The sequence below is a fragment of the Osmerus eperlanus genome, chromosome 23, assembly GCF_963692335.1.
Source record: "Osmerus eperlanus chromosome 23, fOsmEpe2.1, whole genome shotgun sequence".
NCBI classification, from domain to species: domain Eukaryota; kingdom Metazoa; phylum Chordata; class Actinopteri; order Osmeriformes; family Osmeridae; genus Osmerus; species Osmerus eperlanus.
Window position 1 is genome coordinate 5,562,099 of NC_085040.1, and position 22,067 is coordinate 5,584,165.

The 22,067-nt window shown below is 44.7% G+C and overlaps 4 protein-coding genes and 2 non-coding genes across 7 annotated transcripts in view; 3 read left to right on the forward strand and 3 right to left on the reverse strand.

The window, feature by feature from the left end:
* Positions 1-3,480, reverse strand: part of LOC134010122 (VPS10 domain-containing receptor SorCS2-like) — a 45,976-nt gene extending 42,496 nt beyond the window's left edge. The window contains exon 1 of the mRNA XM_062449990.1: positions 3,035-3,480. Within this exon, the coding sequence (XP_062305974.1) occupies positions 3,035-3,394 (360 nt within the window). The 5' untranslated portion in view covers positions 3,395-3,480. The remainder of the gene's footprint in view (positions 1-3,034) is intronic.
* Positions 3,481-7,925: 4,445 nt separating this feature from the next.
* Positions 7,926-8,088, forward strand: LOC134010164 (U1 spliceosomal RNA). The gene has a single exon (XR_009928314.1). It is a non-coding gene; the product is annotated as a U1 spliceosomal RNA (small nuclear RNA).
* Positions 8,089-8,934: 846 nt separating this feature from the next.
* Positions 8,935-9,097, reverse strand: LOC134010166 (U1 spliceosomal RNA). The gene has a single exon (XR_009928316.1). It is a non-coding gene; the product is annotated as a U1 spliceosomal RNA (small nuclear RNA).
* Positions 9,098-10,039: 942 nt separating this feature from the next.
* Positions 10,040-12,749, forward strand: grpel1 (GrpE-like 1, mitochondrial). The gene is made up of 4 exons (XM_062449207.1): positions 10,040-10,281; positions 10,885-11,038; positions 11,384-11,465; positions 11,553-12,749. Exons 1-4 carry the CDS (start codon positions 10,214-10,216, stop codon positions 11,897-11,899), a joined length of 651 nt encoding a protein of 216 aa, XP_062305191.1. The 5' UTR covers positions 10,040-10,213; the 3' UTR covers positions 11,900-12,749.
* Positions 12,750-12,895: 146 nt separating this feature from the next.
* Positions 12,896-17,890, reverse strand: tada2b (transcriptional adaptor 2B). The gene is made up of 2 exons (XM_062449206.1): positions 17,537-17,890; positions 12,896-17,129 (listed from the first exon to the last, which is right to left on the reverse strand). The coding sequence occupies exons 1-2, from the start codon at positions 17,804-17,806 to the stop codon at positions 15,909-15,911; spliced, it is 1,491 nt and encodes a 496-aa protein (XP_062305190.1). The 5' UTR covers positions 17,807-17,890; the 3' UTR covers positions 12,896-15,908.
* On the forward strand, positions 17,642-21,014 carry cfap184 (cilia and flagella associated protein 184). Of its 2 annotated transcripts, XM_062449205.1 has the most exons (4): positions 17,642-18,964; positions 19,473-19,820; positions 20,068-20,436; positions 20,485-21,014. In XM_062449205.1, exons 1-3 carry the CDS (start codon positions 18,167-18,169, stop codon positions 20,407-20,409), a joined length of 1,488 nt encoding a protein of 495 aa, XP_062305189.1. In that variant the 5' UTR covers positions 17,642-18,166; the 3' UTR covers positions 20,410-20,436; positions 20,485-21,014. The 2 variants fall into 2 exon arrangements, with proteins under 2 accessions (XP_062305189.1, XP_062305188.1); XM_062449204.1 differs by having other exon boundaries at positions 20,068-21,014.
* The last annotated feature ends 1,053 nt before the right edge of the window (positions 21,015-22,067 follow it).

Genomic DNA, 22,067 nt, shown 5'->3' on the forward strand with positions numbered 1-22,067 from the left:
GGAAGTGGCAGAAATTACCCATGATTCCCCAGTGAGGCAGGGGTACAGAAGGTTAGCCTTTGGAGTGTCAGTGGTCCATGTGCCTCCCATTAATCACATTGGCTACTGTAGAGCTGGGTAGAGAGCAGCCACACATACACAGACACACGTGCACACACATGCAACGTGCACATGCACAAACACACACCCTCACTCTGTTCCTCCTCTTACCTCTGCAATCCCTATCTCTCTCACCCACCCTTTCTCTCTCGCTCAATCACTATCCCTCATTCCCACGACATCCCTTTTACTTCCTTTATTCTTGAAAATCCTCATTTTCCTCCTTCATCAGGCACACAAAGCAATGAGCCAATAAACGCACAGCTGAACACCAACTCTCCTAACACAACAACACAGACAGACAGACAGACAGACAGACAACCACACGCTGACAGAGACCTTGTTCGTCGTCACAGACAGGAATACAGAAATAGAGAACACAACTTCTGGTGACCCCCAAGCTAGTCAACAGTTCCCAGAGGAGAAAATGAAGAGGGTGAGAGAGAGAAAAGCAACACAAAGGGAGCTCTTTCAACAGAGAGCTCTAGTCCGGGAATGCTGGTATCAAGTTAAGGGGCCAAATGGATGTTCCCAGAATGTCTTCCGGAAGGACTCAACACCAGTGGGGGGGCTTGGAATGAACAGCAGCTCGTCCTGAACAGAGGGAATACACTCTGGGGCCTGTGGTAAAACATGCCTGTGACTTCTGAATGATAGAAAAACAACAACTTTAAATGTCAACCCCTCCCTAGACTTTTACAATTCATCTACCCAGCTGTTGTTTTGTTGGAGGGGGGGGGGGGTGATTCTGTCTCTCAAAACAAATGTCTAACTAGCTATGTTTTCCTTTCTTGAATGTGCATGGTTAGTTCTTGTGGGTAAGGTACTAAGCCTATTTGTATAAAAGTGGTGTCACTTTGAAATATGAACGCGGCTGATTGTCTCTTGCTCCTTGTTCCTGAAAATGGTCTCGGAATGATCTCACTTTCTCCCCATCTTGTTCTCCCTCTGCCCTGTCTCTAACCCTCTGCCAGCCCTGCACAATGGAACTGTCTACCACACACACACACACACACACACACTTTTACACTTACTCTGTCTCTCTCCTCTACTCAGTCAGGTGTGTGGCTATCTGCACTCTCGGCTTGTCATCCTCATCCCCCTTCGACTCCCCTCAACCTTGGTCTCCAGTCCTTCAGCCAATCTATGCCCCTCCCACCCACCTCCCCCTTTCTCTCTCTCTCTCTCTCCCCCTCCCTCCCTCCCTCCCTCCCTCCTCTCTATCGCTCTCTCCCTCACTTGGACACCACCTCCCACCTACCTGTCAAAGACGAGCACTGTTGATAGGACACACACACACACTCCGGCATACTTACACTCTCTGAGCACATGTATGTCCAGGCAGAGTGATTCTCCTTCTGGGAGAGCCACTCAACACATCAATCTGGGTGAAATAACAGGGTTATTCCCCTCATTGGGGTAAGTGGAGCCAGCTGATTGTAATGGCTACACAGTCACAATCACAAACAAGCTTTCAACCTCCACAATGGGACAGCAGAAAATCGAAAGGGACACTGGGAGATTGCTTTTATTCAACAGATTATTAGCAATGCTCCATCTTTACCAGACCTTCACCAGGGCACAAAGTACAAACTGCAATCGTGTGGCGATTACTCAGCTGAAATGCACATTTCTCAAATAGCCCTCTAGGTGATATACGACGCGGAGGCAAAGATTCAATGTTCCTACCCATCAATCTATACTTGTGTCGTAAGTGTCAGAGTTCGTGAAATTGAGTGGCAGCATTTGTCTTTTTTTATTGCGTCTGGTTACAGAAGGGCCAACCCCATACCGTTGGCCTTCCAAGGCCGGTGCCAAGTTAATCAAGGAAAACTTACACTGGTAGCCTACTACATCAACTCGGCTTGACTGACGGGAAGGAACACTGAGCCAATGGCATGATTTGCGCAAGATTCAATTACAGAACAGTTAAGAAGCTTTTAATAAATTAAACGTTTTTGTTTTTTATCAACTCAAACGATTGCTTACAAAACAATTCAGGTTACGTAACATTAAACTTGGGTTAGTCAGTAAGCGATTTCGTAGCCATATGCTTTGTTGTTAATGCAAAATGATGTAATGAAAACTATGCTTTAAATTGTCAATATAAACAACTGTCTACAATCAAAGTAGGGAATATTTCAGACACAATCATCTTTGTTACTCATATGAAACAGATGAAAAAGCAGCGTTGGTTCCAGGGAAACAGTGAGGATGCTGTATTGACAAAAGCACCGTCTGCATGTGACATCCCCGCTAGACACGGCTGTACCCCAGCAGCTGTCAATAAAGCGAATCTGTCACAAAGCTCTTTGTGCTTGTTGTTTACACTGTTGTTCTCACTTGACCTCGGGAGATATAGAATCAGTTGGTAGGCCTATAAGACAGGCTGGAGAGCCTGGTTGTCATAAAACATAGCCTATAACCTTTTTTTTACGGCGGAGGTTCGCTATTCTAAACAACTGGGGTTTGAAAAAATATTTTCACGCCAAAAGAACATTTCTAATTTCGTTTTTTCTCATATTAAACGTAAGCTTCATCGGGCATCACTCTGCACAGTCAGTCAACGGCGGGTCTGGCTTCGACCTGGCGGTATGATCATGCGCAAACAAAAGACAGGTGTATGTGTGTCCATCGCACCTGCTCGTGTGCGTTATCCCACACTGGTAAAATTATTGCTAAACATCCAATTCAAACAAAGGGACACCCCTCTTGTGTTTTGGTTTGTCAAACTCAGTGCGCACTAACATTGGATAGTGTAGCCTACGTGGATAAATAAACAAACAATGTATGAGGCTGTATTTCACTTTGTATTAAACACAACTTCTCTCCAATTGGAATGAACTGTAGCCTAATAGTATGGTGCATTATAAGTACAGGGAACAAGATAGCCTGAAGATTAAGGCAGAGTGGGACAGGATAGATGGGTACTTACGCTACTGTTCTCCCCCGTCCAATGGACCATCGCCTGGTTGTGAGTGGCATCCCCTTTCAGCACGAACGAACTGCTGAGCAGCGACACTTTCTCCTGGGATAGCGCTCTCCTGAAGCGCGGTGACTCCACGCCGACCGCGTCCACTTCACTGTCACTATCGCCCGGTATGAGCCCTCCGTCTCTCCTGCCTATATCGCCGCTGCTGTCAAGCATACGATCCCCGCCGCTCCGGTTTAAAACCCCGCTGTCACATCGCACGGGTCCAGTCAGTGACATCCAAGCCAAGGCAATCACCACAATAATGCACAGGTGCGCGAAAATGGTTCCATTCGGACACAGAGGTACCATGCTTCGCGCCATTATAGCGCTCTAATCGCGGACACTGACAGAGAGACTGCGATGCGAGTGAAAGATAGATAGCTCTACTGTACGCGGAGAGAAAATGAGGTAGGGAGGGAGTGGAACTCGAGCGAGGGCAGACAGTGGAAACTCAACGTGGTCGCGTCTGAATGCCAAATAAGACGCGGTGAGCAAAACACTGATGCCACCTGGCGGCAATGTTAAGTAATGCTCACAGACGCAGGACGCACAGCCCATTGTCTGTATATCATGAAGTGGTCTATTTGACCAGCTACAGATGGACTGAACAGTGTTCACCCTACATGCACTTGAACAAACTTTCACAACCACAATCAGTTTTTCCTTAAGACAATATCCTGACCGTAGTGGTTGGTAACTCGTACGTGTCTATCAGGTTTATGCGACCTAGGGATTATTCAATTGACAGAAAAACAGAAACACACAATGGCCAGGTTTCCCAGATTCGTTAAGAAGCTCTTAACGCTAAGAGCTTCTTAGGAGCGTCTTAGAACGCTCCTAAGAAAGCCAATATTTGAATTAGAGACAATCCCACAGTCTGAAGAACTGTAGAGGTTATACTAGTTTGTATCTGTCTGAAACATTTGGGAGAGCATGCCCTTGTGGGTTTGTAGAAAAGCCTACGGCTTATTGGGGTTAAAGGTCCAACGTGTTCTAAACAGATCCAATCATAGAAGAGTTAGATTCTCTATTAGAAATAATCGGCAATTTCTACTTTCCGCAAGATGAAATTAGCTATGCCCTCAATTAATTGATATTGTCAGCCGCTATGGAGGTTTGTTATTTCGTGAAACGCAGCTAGCGGTCAGTGAATGAGAAGTCGTTTAGCATTTTCCGATTATGCACCTCCGAATGCGACTCTAATGAGATTGCCTGCCAGTCACCTGTCACTTACACATTTTAATATTTTGAAGTCAAATCACAAAGCTAGCTACTCTTTCTGTCTATATTTAAACTGTTAAAATATGATAAATGTTCTAGTGCTGCAGTCCATTCATTTCCCAGGTTATCTATCTGCGTTGCAAAAAGTCTTCTAGACTCACTGCCTAAGCGGAAAAAGAGGATACTTCGATCCAAATTAGTAGGCCATAATTATTTTTCTGCTTTGCTAACATTATTTTATCGGGTTCAGATTAAGTGGTGAATGGTTGTGTTTAGTCTTTATGGATCAATGGCTTCAGGTATCCAAGGAAAGGGGGCCAGACTGATATAGGAGGGACTGATATTTTCTGACACCATTTTTACGTCCGCCCACCCATCCATCCATCCATCTTCTCTTTTATATTTACTGATTTACTGCACATACACACACAGCACCTTAGAAGAATGCTGATTATGATATGTCTGCGTTCGGGAGAGAGAGAGAGAGAGAGAGAGAGAGAGAGAGAGAGAGAGAGAGAGAGAGAGAGAGAGAGAGAGAGAGAGAGAGAGAGCGAGAGAGAGAGAGAGTCTCTAATTGGCACAGCTAAACTGGGGCTGAAGAGTAAATATTCGACACCGCTGCATTTGCTGTATTTTCTAGAACAGTTGATGGTGAAGAGAATGCCAGAAGAGAACACAGGCCTGAGGTTGCAATGTGTCCCAACACAATATGTATAGTAGTTATGGAACAGGGTAAAGCATCTCAACAATTCCAACACTTCCCAAAAAGAACAATTCTGAAACTTTTTTATACATTTTCTCATTGCAATGCATACATATCACATTGAACTTTTGTGCCCCTTTACATGGATGTTAATCAGCGTAAATTGACATTTCTATAGAAATGCCTCTGTGTACACAAAACTAGTGAACCTTTAAAATGGGGCCCACACCCAGTAGGCTGTTTGGTTTGATAGAAGTTGGAGTTGAGAGGTTTGCTGTTCATAACCATGTGGGTTTATAGTCTGATATCTGAATCGTTCATCCTTGGTTTTCATCAGCTGTTCAGATAGATGTTAGAGGACGAGATGAAATATTTACAGAATAGATTTAGATTAAAGTCAGACTATTGAATCTAGGCTGGTGGACCAGATTATATTGTTACCCCTTTCTATATTAATTGGTGTCAACTCCCAATCACTGGGATTCTCAATGGAAGCCATCACTCTGCATGTCTTGCTTGTGATATATTAATTCATTACGCTAGCCTATGGCATCCCTCCATCTCACTCCATCTCATCTTGAATCATTCTTCTGATCCCCAGCACTGCAAACACACACAAACATGTGCACACTCTCTATCACGTCCGCTCTCTCTCTCTCTTAACCTACCCACCCCTGCCACACACACACACAAACACATAAACACACACCTTGGTCTTGTGCAAGAGTCATGCTGTATTTCAAACCCGTTTTAATGGGATGTTCCACTCAAGTAATGAGGCAGCCAGCAATTGACCCCCTCCAACCCTAGGGGTAATTACCTCAGCGGGTTAGTCTCAAACCAATCACCCCCTAACCCACCCTGCCCACACACACACACAGACACACACAGCTTTAACTGAATACCGTAACATCTTTTCAGACACACACACACTCGCACACATTGGGAAAAACTCATCCATTCTCTTGCATGGAAAAGACACACTGCTTCTCCCACACAGACGTCACCACTGCCCCTCTCTGTCATCACGGATTAACCAGCAGCAGTGTGACAACTCAGGCTCAGTATATGTCCTCATGGTCACTGTCTTTGTATCACCCCACCCACCCACACACACCACACACGTTCCTCAAAAGGACACACACACACGTATGAAGCCATCAGCAATGTGTGTGTGTGAGACATGGACCTTGGGGAGAGCGTGCTGTTCACCTTGAGCACACCGAAGATTCCGAGAGAGGCTGTAGCATTCTGTTAATAGAGAACAGGCCCAATTTAACAGACCTTGGTAATGTGTCAGTCTCTATCACACACACACACACACACACACACAAACACAGACATTCAATTAACCTTCAGAGAAGCAAACTGCCAGCGAGAAATAATCGAGTTACTATCTCATTGATAATACAGTATATGGCGTTGCATATGTGTTTCACTTTTTATGTTTCACCTAGCCTGTACATTCCATGGCCACTCATATACAACATACAATATTTTTGTCAGTAAGGTCTGGTTTGCCAAAACAAACTGTTAATGAACTGTCTGACAACACAAACTGTACCTTGGCATGAATCACTGCAACTGTGAGAATTGTGCACTATAAGTCCTTGATTTTCTGCTGCACTTACCATGTAAATTACATGAAGCTATATGCTACCATAGCTGCGACTACAGGGAGTCAGGTGGCTGAGCGGTGAGGGAGTCGGGCTAGTAATCTGAAGGTTGCCAGTTCGATTCCCGGCCGTGCAAAATGACGTTGTGTCCTCGGGCAAGGCACTTCACCCTACTTGCCTCTGGGGAATGTCCCTGTACTTACTGTAAGTCGCTCTGGATAAGAGCGTCTGCTAAATGACTAAATGTAAATGTAATGTAAATGTACTATATGGGTAAAGATGCTCACAACATTATGGAAGGAAATGACCTATCCAGTTATTTCAGAGTTAAGATTTTGTGATTGTCAAAGTAAGGTTCAAAGGAGGGATGGATATTTCTAGAAATGCAAGTGGAAGTTCACTTTCCACTTAGGGAAGTTGGACCAGGTCGCCCCCTGCTGTTCGTGCATGGTAAGGGACGTTAGATCTGGAATGGATCCGAGTCATGCAGTACTGTCTCTGATATGGTTATACAGTCAGCCCCTTGAAGATGTGCTGAAGGTGTTGTAGGAACAGCAGCATGAGGATGGGAGGTTAGGAAGAAACACCCATCCCTGCATACATTATTAAAAACTCTGAAACACATCTGTTTTTCACTGTTTTCCCAGTGGTGACTTATTGTTGAATGTTACCCCTTCCCTCGTTCCTGTCCCTCACTCACTCCACTGCTCTCTCTCTCTCTCTCTCTCTCTCTCTCTCATCCCCTTGCTTTCACATCTCCTCCTCACTCTCTCTCTCTCTCTCTCTCTCTCTCTCTCTCTCTCTCTCTCTCTCTCTCTCTCTCTCTCTCTCTCTCTCTCTCTCTCTCTCTCTCTCTCTCTCTCTCTCTCTCTCTCTCTCTCTCTCTCTCTCTCTCTCTCTCTCCCCTATCCCCCACTCACTCTCTCTGCCAGTATAAAGACGTAAGGACATAAGGACAAAGACTTGGTCAAGGTTGTGAAATTTAAAAAATTATGATTTTCTTGTATTCCTAGGCTACTAGATTCAGGGTCAGAGTTCAACCGTTCGAATTCAGCATTGAACTTCACCAGTCTCGTTATCGTTTTTTTGGTAACATTTACTGCAATGCATTGTGGGTTGGAGACAAAAGTAGATTTAAATTTAGTTTTAAAACGCAGCCAAAAGCTATTTCTTGTGTGTATTCGTTTTTAAATGAATATTTGTCTGATGCCTTTCACGTGCGATGGTAAAACATTAAGTACGTAAATCTGAACACCGTCACTTTATAGGGTACGCATGGAAATGACTAGTCCCCAATGCCCGGGCGCAATTCATACTTACCTGGCAGGGGAGACACCATGATCACTTAGGTGGTTCACCCAAGTCGAGGCTCAGCCATTGCACCTCGGCTGTCTGACGCTTGCGAATTTCCCAAATGTGGAAATCTCGACTGCATAATTTCTGGTAGTTGGGGACTGCGTTCGCGCTCTCCCCTGGTGTGAGGTCGAATATAACGTTTTAATATAACTGTAATGTAGTCAACTTGGAACTTTGGTTTCTTATAGCTTAATTTAGAAGAGCACAATTTGTGTCGACGAAATATTATTGCACAGTTCGCAAATTGAACTGTTCAATGGGATGGTGTGACACCGGTAACATGAAAGAACGAGTTTCTGGAGAGAAAAAAAACGAAAAGTAACAGAAGAAAGGAAGGATGTTATATCATTAAACACAATAATATAATGCTCCTCATCTGGTGCGTCGGTGCTCCTACAAGTTAGACACATCCCACGATGGAGCCTGGCAGAGAGAAAACATCACACGTTTGATGAAGCAACGTCGACGGTCTTAGATCGTGCTCCTCTCTTCTCGCTCTCTCACTCGTTCTACATTCAGTCACATCTGACGAGGCGGAGCTAATTGATTTCCATTCCGGTCCCGCTTCTCAACGCTCCACCTGTACAGATGTTTGAGAAACACTCCGAACGGGAACAGGGAATTATTCATCTGCGAAAGCGGAACAGAGGGAATCACTGCACAGTGGGTGTTCTTTAAGGATTCCGAATTAACCGGCGCGCCTCTCCTGAGATGATGAATCGGATGTCTTTGATGGTTGGATGCTTGCTCTTGTTTTTGAATAGAAAACTTATGTAGATTGTGTCAGGGCATTAAAGGTCTCCCCCCACACACACACCACCACCAACACATCAATTTCACATTTCCATGGTCGCTCAGTCGATCTTTCTGCCCCCCTTATTCAATAAACATTCAGTTAGACATGCTGACCCACTCATTTACAGCCATAACAGGCCCTAATGTTAACTCCTTTTTCGACATTATACCAGGGGAGAGCGCAAACGCAGTCTCCTACTACTAGAAATTAAGCAGTCGAGATTTCCACATTTGGGCAATGTACAAGGGTCAAACAGCCTGAGTGCAATTTCTGAGCCTCAATTTGGATGAATCACTTTTCTGATCATGGTGTCACACCTTTCAGGTATATTAAATTTGTTAATGGACAGTGGGGACTACTTATTTCCATGAGTACCTATAAAGTGACGGTGATAAAATTTACTTATTTATTGTTTTACCATCGCACGTGAAAAGCATCAGAAAACCATTAATTTAAAAACGAATACACACAAGAAATAGCGTTTGGCTGCGTTTTAAACCTTTAAATCTACTTTTGTCTCCGACCCACAATGCATTGCAGTAAATGTTACCCAAACAATACGATTACGAATATTTGTAATTACGATTACAAATATTATTGACTTATTCTAAATGTGTTATTTATAGTTAGGTGTCCGTTTCATTGTGACAGTTCAATCACTTCAATATTTTAAGTAAACTATATCATGGCAAAGTGCCCCTTTCGTCGCCGGCCAAACAGGCTCTGGCCTTACTCACTGCAGTTCCTCAAAGCCGACACTAGGATTAAGATGAAATGACATAACGTTCACAAAACACACACACCTAATGTATAACTAATAACCAGAACCCGAAAAATATTTTCCAATGGCTCTGCTACCAACCCACGAATATACCCTGGATTTACATGACATTGATTTGATTTAAACAGATTAAGAGTTTCCCAGACAGATTATGCTCCAAGCGTGTCAACCGGATGCCGGAAGTTACTTTAACTGTCTAGCCGAGCGCCCTGCCAAATCTCTTTTAAACTGTTTCAAAGTGTCAAGAGTGCTATCAATAGTTTCAGATAATTTGTTCAGAACATTCGTTGTTAAACTGAAATTATCCTGAAGGATTCATGATTACCATCATTTTTGAATCATGATATGTTCATCAATAATTAAAGATAGCAAAGATAAATAAACTTGGCGACATTAAAATATATCAATAGAGTTTGATACATTGGTAAAGTGGAGATAACCTTCAGAATGAACGTTTTCAGGGAGAAATTCTATCCTTGATCACGTGTAGTTTTCGACCTTTAAACTGATCTCAACCAAACTATACACTGTCGTCATACTGATCCCTAACTTTGATTGGACGCAGCAACTACGCGCTTTCTATTCGACTCGAGATTGGCCAGACATCTTATGCTCCTGCTAGTGTGTTACTCTGCCCCTTTAGCGTGTGTTAACGGTGTAAGTCAAGATGGCGAGCTGGTGTGTACGAGCTGTCAGACAAAGCTACTCAGTTGTAGCATCTCCATCACTAATAAGGTATGCTATTATATCTTTGGAACTTGACACGTTAGTATCTATACTGTCCTTCATGTCATCACTTAGTTTTTCAAAGCTGGTGAGCGATCTGACTATCTAGTTGCATAAGGCTTGGCTTTCAAGCTAGGCTTGCTAGCTAGCTGATATAAGTCATTGAGACCGTGTTGCCGATGCTTGTTTCGTAATGCCTGCTTTGACAGTGGCATCGAGTGTTGGCATGTAGGTGGATTAATCTCAACCATAGTCTATATAATCCACTTGTTAAGCAAATAAATAATTTGATTACTCTGACAACCATGCACCTCTGATTCATGTACTACTACTAGCCTAAGAAGCTCACCTTTCTGGTTCAAATCACCCTTGGTTCTGAGGTCTGAATAAGTTGACGTTACATAAATAAAGTGTTGCCTTTAGGATAAATTACTACAGTTTGCTGGGTATTAAGACACATTTTAAAGCCGTTGGTAGCTGAATTAGTTTACTAACGATAGCTAGAGTTAATAGCCTATCCTAATATTCTACTTTGCCATACACATATCGAAGTTATCCAATAGATCTGCATCTCATTAAGGACCATCTAATGTGAATTGACCTCGCTTTCAGAGCGTCTTCGGCGCGACTGCTATGCACGGCGGCCCGACAGAAGAACAACAACGGGTCAGAGGAGGATGGGAGCCAAAAGCCGGAGCAGAGCGCGTCAGAGAAGGCCTTGGCTGAGGAGAAGAGCCAGCTGGAGGAACAGCTAAAAGAGGTCATGGTGAGGAGGATACAATGGTGTGATCTTTCTTTCTGGCAAGGTTTTTCCGAAGATTTCAGACTGTTAAGATAGACTAGTGCATTAAGGTTGGCACAGTCATCCAATGAGAAATACTACTGCATTGAGGTTGGCACTGTCATCCAATGAGAAAGACTAGTGCATTGAGGTTGGCACAGTCATCCAATGAGAAAGACTAGTGCATTGAGGTTGGCACAGTCATCCAATGAGAAAAACTAGTGCATTTAGGTTGGCACAGTCATCCAATGAGAAAGGCTTTCTTTTCAGCTGTGTCCTTATGTTTCTACATATGTTCTCCTTAACTAACAGTGGTATCTCTGTCTCCAGGATAAGTACAAGCGAGCGCTAGCAGATACAGAGAACCTCAGGACGAGGAGTCAGAAGATGGTGGAGGATGCAAAGTTATATGGTGAGCTCAGAGTTTCTTGTAGAGGAGTACAAAGAAACAGGGATTAAAATCACGCTCTGAAACGAAATGCTTCTGCCCTCTAACCAGGAATCCAAGGGTTTTGTAAAGACCTGTTGGAGGTGGCAGACATCTTGGAGAAGGCTACGGAGAGTGTACCCAAGGAGGAGGTGAACTCTCAGAACCCCCACCTGAAGAATCTGTACGATGGGCTGGTGATGACAGAGGGCCAGATGCAGAAGGTCTTCACCAAGCACGGCCTGGTCAAGATCAACCCCGACGGGAAGAAGTTTGATCCCTATGAGCACGAAGCACTCTTCCACGCTCCCGTCAAAGGCAAGGAGCCTGGCACTGTTGCCGTGGTTACCAAGGTGGGCTACAAGATCCATGGACGCACCCTGCGGCCAGCGTTGGTGGGCGTGGCCAAAGGACCTTAAGGGAAGTTGATTCAGGGTTTTGAAGAACACAAAATTGTTGTTGATTGTTAATTTGTGGTTCCCTGGGCAATGGATAATCTATGGTACAACAGGCTAGTCATAGCCCCCCAAGTTACTCCCCTCCCAGGTTAACCCCCCCCAGCCTCCCTGACATCCATCCCATCCACAGGTGCCTCTAAAAGGCAGGAATCCAACACGACTGACAGGCTGTTTTTGACCATGTTTTTTTTGTTTGTTCCTGTTTTTAAACCAAAGCCACAATCGAATGGCAGTAGAGAACAGAGCTGGTTGTAAGTCATTTCATCATCGATGTCAGATTCCAGCTTCTTTTTTTTTTTTTGCCAGTCTATGTAATTGTGCTGTTTCTTATGTTATGTCATGGGGAATGTCATGGACCTCATTGATTTTATACCATTACTGTTCTCATAGGAGAACCACAGAAATTGACTTGGGTCTTTATATTCTGAGCAGTCTGTCCACTCTAATATTCACATGAGTGTAAGGAGGCAGATAAATGGGGTGTGTTCACCAATTCACAGAGCTGATGCTATAAAGAAATTGTGTGAAATGTTTGACCGATCCTTATTTTGATCTTCTCAGTCACTGCACATAGTACACAATAGTAGAGTATATGGTTCTCAAAATGTATCTAAAATAAAAGAATCACAGATGTAGTTCCTGCAGTAAACCTTCCCTCTCTGCCATGTCTGGGGTTGAAAGGTGTGTTGGGATTTTGATACCACAAGACCTTGTTCATTCATGAAACAATTTGACTTGAATGCTACATGTGAGTCTGTGGACGAACGTCCAATTAAGGGTCGTAGCATCTTAATAAATATATTAACTGTGACGACTATTGGTCTTGGTCTGTTTCATATTACTGTTGTACATCTTGACACATCCACTAAAGATGTAACTAGAATTGAGATATTCTTATACGAATATGAAGCACCTCAACTCATTACATGCAGATAAATATGATCTGGAGGCTTGAAATTAAAAAGTATAGCACTTTATTACAGAACATTAATTCACACTCCATGTCTTGTGCAACTACAAAATGGGAAAACAATAAGCCTTTTAACAGTTTTGACTACCCACTTCTTAACATGGTTTGATTCCTAAGCATACGACTGATATACATGAACAGCTTAACAACATGCTGCTTTTGAGAGAACACCTAAGGCTTTTAGAATGCTTTTTGCTAGTCTTTCAATGTTTTTATTACAAAAGTAAAAAAAAAAAAATGTTCTTGAAATAAAATACTGTACATTTCACAGGTCAGTTTTTATATGTTCCTTTTGATTTATCTTACAAAAAGTATTTACATTTGGTAAAATATTTTAAGCAATATTTCCCACTGAAATAAAATATAGAAATTCCCCTTCCCCCATGTAAAAGTAAAGTCTAAAAACAGTCAATTTAGATATTTTGTCAGTTACACACCATTTGCAAGCCATTTTCAAAACACTTGGAAAACACATGCAAACAAAAACACAAACACACATTCCAGTATGTTGACAGTTTAGAACTAAAGAAAATTATGACAAATAACCTGAAAATATAGCTGGATATCTGAAGTGAACAGAAATGAATAACACAGACAAGCAAACCGCAAACTAGAGATCACTTCTGCATTAAAAAGTCAAGAATGCGCTATGTAGAAGTAACTATTAATGGAAAGCAAAAGCTTAACTTTGAGAGCGTAGAACTCTAACTCTTTAGTCATCAGGTCTGTGCCATGCAGGTGGTGAAGTAGTTTGGCACAAGATGGAATACCCTGAATAGTACAACACAAGCATGCAAGCCATTCTTTAGAAAAAGTATGTATGAGAAATGATAGACTTTGGATGAAATAATCAAAAGGAGAGAAGATCATTGTTTATTTCCGAATCAGTCTAGTTATTGTAGACAGAAGAACACAAACAGATGTAATAGGAGCTGGCAGTCAACTTACTGGGCTGCTCTAACATAATCTAGGCCACACTGACCATACCATTGACCCCTTCACCATGGAGTATTTCCCAGAGGGACAAATCTTGTCAGCCTTCAAAACATTCGTTTTATATTTTACCTCTTTCTCAAAACTCTGGGGCTGTCAGTTTGAGAAAGATAAACCACTGGACCAATGTGTTTTCTGAAGAACCAACTAACAAGAGACAAATTATTTTACCAAGGTCTCCTCTATAACATGAAGGAATGGGACTGTTAGGACATGACCCTTAATTGGAAACAAAACCCTCTTAATTGTGAAGACGCATAACTTGTAAAGACTGCAGCCATTAATAAAGTGAAGGCCTAAGAACACAGTTACTTCCATCCTCTCTTTCTTGGCCCATGTCCCAGTTCCGTGCCCTCGCTCCTCCCTGTCAACAGACGCCCATTCAAGAACTTAAATTTACATTTAAACGGAGCTCCTCACTGATCCAGTCACAGAGAGCCCTCAGTGGAGGAAAGTGAGAAGGAATTAGAAGAGCTGCCACTATGGTCTGCACAGCAACAAGACTTGTTCTGCTTGTAAAATAAATAAGGAGATCTATGCTCGACTGTAAATAAGGCAGTTTTGGACAGGAGTTGAATTAGAGGTAGCATTCTTATTTTTTATGTTCCAAAAGAATTTAAACATTTGGTTGTCCAATATTTTTACCTGCTTTTGAGGTCTTTTGTGTTCACTATCAGCACAAGATCAAGGTCACCACACCTAAAATTGTTTCCATTCAACCAACCCACATACACATCCTAGTTTTCAAACATATGTTTATAGGTGTTGTCTGTACATCGAGGACACAAAGGTTATCAGGAGAACCTGACTATACCTATGGTTTTCCATTAGTATGATGACATTTCTGCTGAACCCCTCTACACTGTCAGTCTACCCTTTCTTCCAAGAAACACTTCCAATTTCTCATTGAAATGCCATATAATACAGCCAAGTAACTGATACTGTGTTAATGAACATGCAACAAAAAAAACTATTTTTAAAACTTGACAGAAAGATAGTAAGTTGTTGACAATTCAAATAGCTAACAAAAACACCACTCATACGACAAGCAAACTAAACCAAACAGGAAGCAGCAGGCAATAACAGAACAGTCATTCCCAGCACATTCCTTCCATCAACTAACATTTGTTCAAGCAGACCAATGCTGTTTTCAAATAACACTGAAACCAAAAGGCAGGTAAATGTACTGTAACCTCTAATAGGAGTTAGAAAACAGTAAAAAAGACATGCTTGTTTGGCAAGGAGGAAACATTTCAGATTTGCATCTAGGGTTCATCCCCATGTAAACGAGAGAGCATCTCTTTTGCTTTCTACAGGGAAAGGTTAATGATGGAGAACATAATCAAGTTGAGCAAATGAGAAGTGAATGGGAGACTCAAAGGTAGTTTGGTTACATCCTATGTGTCATGGAAATGGCAGTTAAACTAGTCCTTGCCATATTTCCAGCTGTATGTACTGTACAGGTACGGGGACTGAACTGGACAAATAAGTGGTGGGCTGATAGCTGCCAAATACTGATCTGTGAGCTTAGTCTTCCTTTCTTCTTGAAAAAAGCTACTATGCCCTCTCCTTCAGGAACAGTGATTGTATTGCTGTTTAGAATCTACTCAAAAGACAGCTTTCAGAAAGCTTTTCTCAACCTGTAAGTAGACCTTGTATGCATTAAAACACAGTGTCATTTTTGTTTGTCGAGTGTCTCTTCTGTTAAGCTGAAACACTGTACTGCCAACCTTGGCCATACAAATATAACTATACTATGGACTCTTACGATTCAAATGCAAAAATAGAGCCTACATTTGTTCCGTCACTCTTGTAAAGGGTATTCAAAAAACTTTAGTCAGGGGAAATCACTATTTTCTTTTAAATATACATATGCACAAAAACGTTCTGTGAAGGACGTTGGACAAGATTAGATTAAAAGGCAATAGAATCGGGTAGTTTGGTCCGCCTGGAAAGAAACGCCACACGGTAACCAATCACAGAACAAGAGTTAATGTCAGTGGATTATTATGATGTATCCCGAGATATCCAGCCACTCTCTGTGAGGAAGCTGAGGATGCGTTTCTTGAGGACCTTGTCGAGGTAGCTGGGCAGCCTGCTCTTAGAGGGGATGCCCTGGCGTTTCTGGAGGTGGTCTTTGATGATGATAGTCTTGACGGTCAGGTAGCGCGTGGGGCTGAGGTTGAGCGAGTTACACAGTACCTTCTCCCGGTCTGACAGCAGCTCGAAGCCCGGAAGATTCTCAATGGCCGCAAACTCGCCATCTTTGCCTTCCTCCTTAATGCTGCCGCCCACGCCTCCTGCCCCGCCACCTCCTCCTCCGAGGGCCCCCAGCCCCCCTCCCAGCCCGGCCCCAGCGCCGAGCCCCCCGCTGGCCCCCCCGCCTCGCTTGGAAGTGGTCACGCTCTTGTTCTCCTTGCGCTTCTCCCGTTTGTGGCGCGAAGCTTCGTATTCTGTGGACTCCTCCAGGCGCGTGATGCCGTTGCGGCGGTAGCGCTGCAGCTCGCGGACCTTCGCCCGCAGCACACGCTCCTTGTGCATGTTGTCGAAGAAGTCTTCAAACTCTCGCTGGGCCATGAACTGGCACAGTGCCCGCAGGCGTACGCGCTGCTCCTTCTCCTCCTTGGTGATCTTGCGCTTGGGCGTGTTCGGCACCGCCCCTGACCCTGCCGTTACCACGGGGACCGTGGAGGCCGCCGTGCCACCCACAGTCCCCACGGCTCCCGCGGCCACTCCTCCGCCGCCTACAACCCCCGTAATCCCCGGCTTGTCCTTCTCCTTCTCCTTCTTGTCGCGGCCCAGGAAGACGGGCACAAGGTTGTAGTCCCGAGCGATGTTCTTGCGGCGCTGTCTCTCCCGGAGCTTGCGGACGTACATGTCGACGTGGGCACGCTTCATCTCGATCTCGACGTCTTCGTCGTCGTAATTCACCGACAGCCCACTGATCAGCTTCTCAGCCTCCTGGTCGTACTCGATCTCGTAGTCGTCACGGAGGGGCATGTAGCCCAGCTGCTGCTGCTCGGCCAGAGTGACGTCCAGGGGGGGCAGCGGGGTGGTGAGGCTGGGAGACAGGGGCCCACCGCTGGGGCAGGTGTGGTCCGTCACCCGGTTGGGGATGCTGTCTGGGATGCAGGCTTTGCCCAGGTTACCGTGGATGTACATGTTGACATAGTGGTCCATTACTTCCTGGGGTGTCCGGGACGCCACCACGTTGGTCGCCATATCCTCCTGGAGAGAAATACACGTACACCAACATGTTGGAAGGGACATAACATACAACAACACAGTTAGGCTACATGCTACACGTCAATGAAACGTTAAGTGGGTTAGGCCCTTATATTATTGTATGAATAAATATTAAACTTCACATTTTATTTTGCATTCATTGCACGCATAATTAAAATAGCCAAGCTTCCTTGCTGTCTTAAATGCAGCAAGCGTGCAGTTCTGATATCGATGTTATCAACTCTTGCAAACTCAACTGGGACGGTAGTCCTGTTAGTTTGTAAAGTTGCAGCCCCGGTTCGTTTCCGGGTTCATTATGCAACGTTTTAGGAAGGAAATGTTAGCGTATCCACAATAATAGCACACACTTTGCAATTGTAGGTTTTAAGATATCGGTAAAAGTGAAATACCCAGTTTCCAAATCCATATTGCTCGATCGCATCGAGTAGCGACTGCTCTTCCCTGCTAGTCCATCCTCCCTCCGCTTCGGGACCCCAAAGGGGAAAGCGCCCGCCGTCGACATGCTGATAACTGTGCCATCGCCGATGATTACCAATTTCTGCACCCGCTGAGAAGCACTCCGGACATAATTCGATGTCCGGACAGTCATTGCATCGAAGCCGCAGATTTGTAACATCTGCAAGACAGTTCACACAGTACTTCTTCCCTAGATCGGCCATGTTGCTGAATCCTGGTTGTTGTTGGAAGCAGCACAGCCGCTGGAGGGGGGCATGCGTACTGGTGTATCTCCGGTCAGAGTACTGCGTCTCATTAATATTAATGACCCATTCGCAAACGGTTGTGATTGGCTTACACACCAGTTTCCAGGACAACTCATAACACCGATGGTTTTCATTGACGAACATTACAGACTGTTTCGAAGTTAGCCGTAGGCTTTCGTCACCGTGTTTTATTATTGAAAATACTAAAAATATCAAGAATTTAATGAGAGGCTTTACATATAGTGTTCAATAGGACTAGATTTACTCATTGAGATTGACTCATTTAAAACTCGAAAAGATTAGATAACAAGCAGTTCCATGGATGAACAGCCAGAGCAAAGTGAAAGTGACCTAAGCCTTGGAGTTGAAAACACAGACTTGAATAATGACGAGCCAGTCCAGGAAACACAAGCTAATGAGACATCAGAAAAGGGCCAATCTCCTTCTCTTAATGCCAATGCTGAAAATGCCCTGGATCAGAAAACAGGAGAGGTTGATGAAGCCACGTCAACGGAGGCCCTGGCTGAGACAGGTGTGGCAGGAGGAGACACACCTGAGCCCGGAGAGGACGCCGGAGACGAGGCGCCCACGGTAACCGACCAGCCCGCCAGCGTGGCGTTCGACGAGGGCGACGGCCCAGAGGCGACAGACCTCAACGGGGAACCCCTCTCCCGTGACGGGAGCGTCATCCTTGAGGTGGAGCAAGACGACAACAGCGACCACAGCCCTGTGCTGTTGGAACTAGGGACGCCGAAGAGAGGGAGCTGCAGCCCGGAGCCGCAAAGTGAGAAGATAGAAGAGCGGCCCCCTCCGGCTGAGGAGGCAGCCCCGAGGATCAACTACAAGGAGCAAGTGAACCTTCTCCACGAGCTCCAGATGGAGAACGAGAAGCTGAGCCAGCTGGACAGCCAGCTGCAGATGAAGCTGGTGGAGTACATCCGGAAGAAGACCGGGGACGATACGCAGAAGGAGAAGGCTGCGTTGGACCAGGAGCAGCGTTACCAGAAGTACATGGCCATGATGGCAGACCTCAAGTTGCAGCACCAGCGTGACTCTGAGGCGGGGCGGTTGCAGGCGGAGGACTTGAGGCTGCAGGTCCAAGAAAAGCTGATTCAGGTCAGAATGGATTTGACCTTGAGAGACAACTGGATTTGTGAGATTCACTGCCAATCGAGAATCCCTCATGCCAAGCCCCACGTTATTAGTTTGTGGCCGAACCACAGTGGTTTGGAACAATCAATGGCCTATGGGTGTGGATGAAGTAGGTCTATCACCTGTGATAGTCACGGTAATAGACAGATGGTTCATACAATCATCTGCTGTATTTTTGTGTATTTAAGTGCCTGCCCTTTTCCAAACAGTTTCCAAGGACAACTTCCCAGATGGTTCAGTGTAACAAAATGGTTAGAATGGATTAGAGGGAAGAGAGCATCAGGCAAACTACAGGTCGAGTTACTAGGTTTGAATTTAAAGACGGGCTTTGACTTGCCCTGCGGGTGTGTGCGGCCTATGTGTTGTCTGTTTTTAGTTCCCACTTAACTCATCTTTGGGTCCTTCAGCAAGGCACAATAGCAGGTGTTCATTAATAACTAAAGGAATGTTTCATCACCAATGTGGTTTTCAGGTGGAGAGCGAGTGGCAAAGCGTCATGGTGTTGAAGCGCGACGTCGCCGTGGCGGCCCTGAGCCGGCGTCTGGGGAAGCAGGCGGCGCAGGCGGAGGTGGAGCAGATCCAGGCGGCCGAGCAGCGGCGGGAGAACGAGCTGGTGCGCGTGCGCCTGGAGAACATCAAGCTGAAGAACAAGACCAAGAAGTACGAGGCCACGCTGCGCGCCAAGGAGGAGCTGGCCGAAGGGCTCCACCTCATCGACTTCGAGCAGCTGAAGATCGAGAACCAGACGTACAACGAGAAGATCGAGGAGCGCAACGAGGAGCTGCTGAAGCTGCGCAAGAAGATCACCAACACGGTGCAGGTATGTTGTTGGTGGCCACAAACTGGTTGAAGGTTTTCATTTGGGAAAGCCAGGTTTGATACCTTAGACGAGTGGTTGCAATGGAGTCTTTGAGCAAGGCTAATGTGTACTGTGTCACCAAAAAATATTCTCTTCTCAATTTGTCTTTTTACGCTACTCTTCTCTACTCTAATACTCTCTATTCTATGTCCTTGTGGTTTTTGACTCTTCTCTATGCTGTGCTCAACTGTTCCACTGGTTCCACCAGGTTCTGACCCATGTGAAGGAGAAGCTCCAGTTCGTCCAGACGGAGAACCTGGCCAAGCGGGCCCAGCAGGCTGACGTGGAGGCGGTGTTGGCCTGCAGGCGGGACGTGCTCACCAGGACCAAGCAGGCCCGCGACGGCCTCCGCACGGACAACCTGCGGCTGCGGCAGCGCAGCGGCCTGCTGGGGAACGAGACCCTGCTGAGGGACTTTGAGGAGAAGGTGGACGCCTCCGACGGCCTGGAGGAGAGGCTGGAGAGGCTGAAGCGCCGGCACGCCGAGCTCATCCTGAAGTGTGCCGGCGTCAAGAAGAAGCTGGAGCAGACCAAGCCCCAGTCACAGTGAGGAGAGCCAGCACACACACACACATTGGTAAACACACACACACCTACGTACACACACACACACACACACACACAGGTACACACACAGGTACACACAAGTACACACACACAGGAACACACATGACATAGGTACACACTCACACATAGGAGCACACACACAAACACAGGTACACACACACAGGAACACACATTCACAGGAACACACACACATAGGAATACACACACATAGAAGCACACAGATCGACCATGCATTACCTAGGCACATCGGGAAAAAACAACATTGCATATATTAATATAAATACACATTAAGTAATAAAAAATAACAGTATTTGCTTTTATTTGTTCTGGTTTGCATTATACAAATTAATTACAATAAATGCTTGCTGAAAGTTAAATGAGACTGTTCTCTTTAATAGGCAACAGATGGCAGTGTTGTACATAAAAACTGCTGGTTCTTTCGGTTATGTCAGGTTGAGATTCACATGATAGAGTAAGTTAACTATCGTTCATTTAACATGTATTTTATTCGAATCATTGTCATGCTCTCACATTCATGTTGCCGGTAAAATCAGCAATGACAATATCAGCAATGGTGAAGGCTCATCAACCAAACAGTAACACATAGAGCTAATCCACTGTGTACCAGGATTTAGTGACACCTGGGATCAACTATGTTTTGGTTGCTCATGGGGACTGGATGTCTAACCCTAGAATCCTCTCCAGTGCGCTGCCCACCCAATGTTCAGTATGATCCACACACACACGCATCCCATCCACATGGGTTACACTTTTTTTTAATTGGATTTAATGTGTGGCGTGTGTGGTTTAATGGGGGTGAAAGGAGCAGGAACTTACATAAGCTGAACTGGGCAGGATTTGGAGGGAATCAACTCAATGTGTTCTAAACTGTCAGGGTCAATGGGCCGCAGGGTCAGGCAGTGTTGGCATTCAGTTTCTGAAATTATCTCTGAAATGTTACTTGGAAACCAGAATGATGGTGAGTATTATCCCACACATATCTCCAAATGTTGTTTCAAACACTATTATCCATCCACCTCTACTTAATTAGAGTGTGTACTATTAGGTACAATTATAAGTATGTAGGGCAGTACTAAGAGGGTGGTTCAAGATTCACACTGCTTTGAATTTTCTGACAGTCAAGTATAAGACAATGAGGAGTCCCTGTCAGTGTAAATTCAATTTGCATAACAATACTCATTGGGGTACTTACTAGGAGTAAAGTGTACCTCTACTGTTATCAATAAACTGTGATCTATGTTGTTAACATTGAAAAGGTTTCATCAGCTTGAATCGTGGGCCGAGCAATAACTGTAGATAAGGCTGTTATTTAACATGTTTCTTGATAAAAAGTCTGTGTGTGTGTGGGAGGGGGGGGGGGCAGATTTGGTGTTTTCAAAATGTCTCTATAATGAAACCTATGCCCCTGCGAGATATACATTTTCCATTTATTTGGAACCAGTTGTCTTGAAATAGAAATATGTAGTGTTAAAAAAACTCTGGTTTCTAGCTAACTTTAAGGAAGTAAAGTGGAACCTACAGGTATGATGGTATCGCAGGTATCAACGCCGCCACTTCTAGGCCTGTAGGTTGCGGCAGTGGTTCCACCATGGTTGGATGGGCTGGATCAGGTGGCAGTGT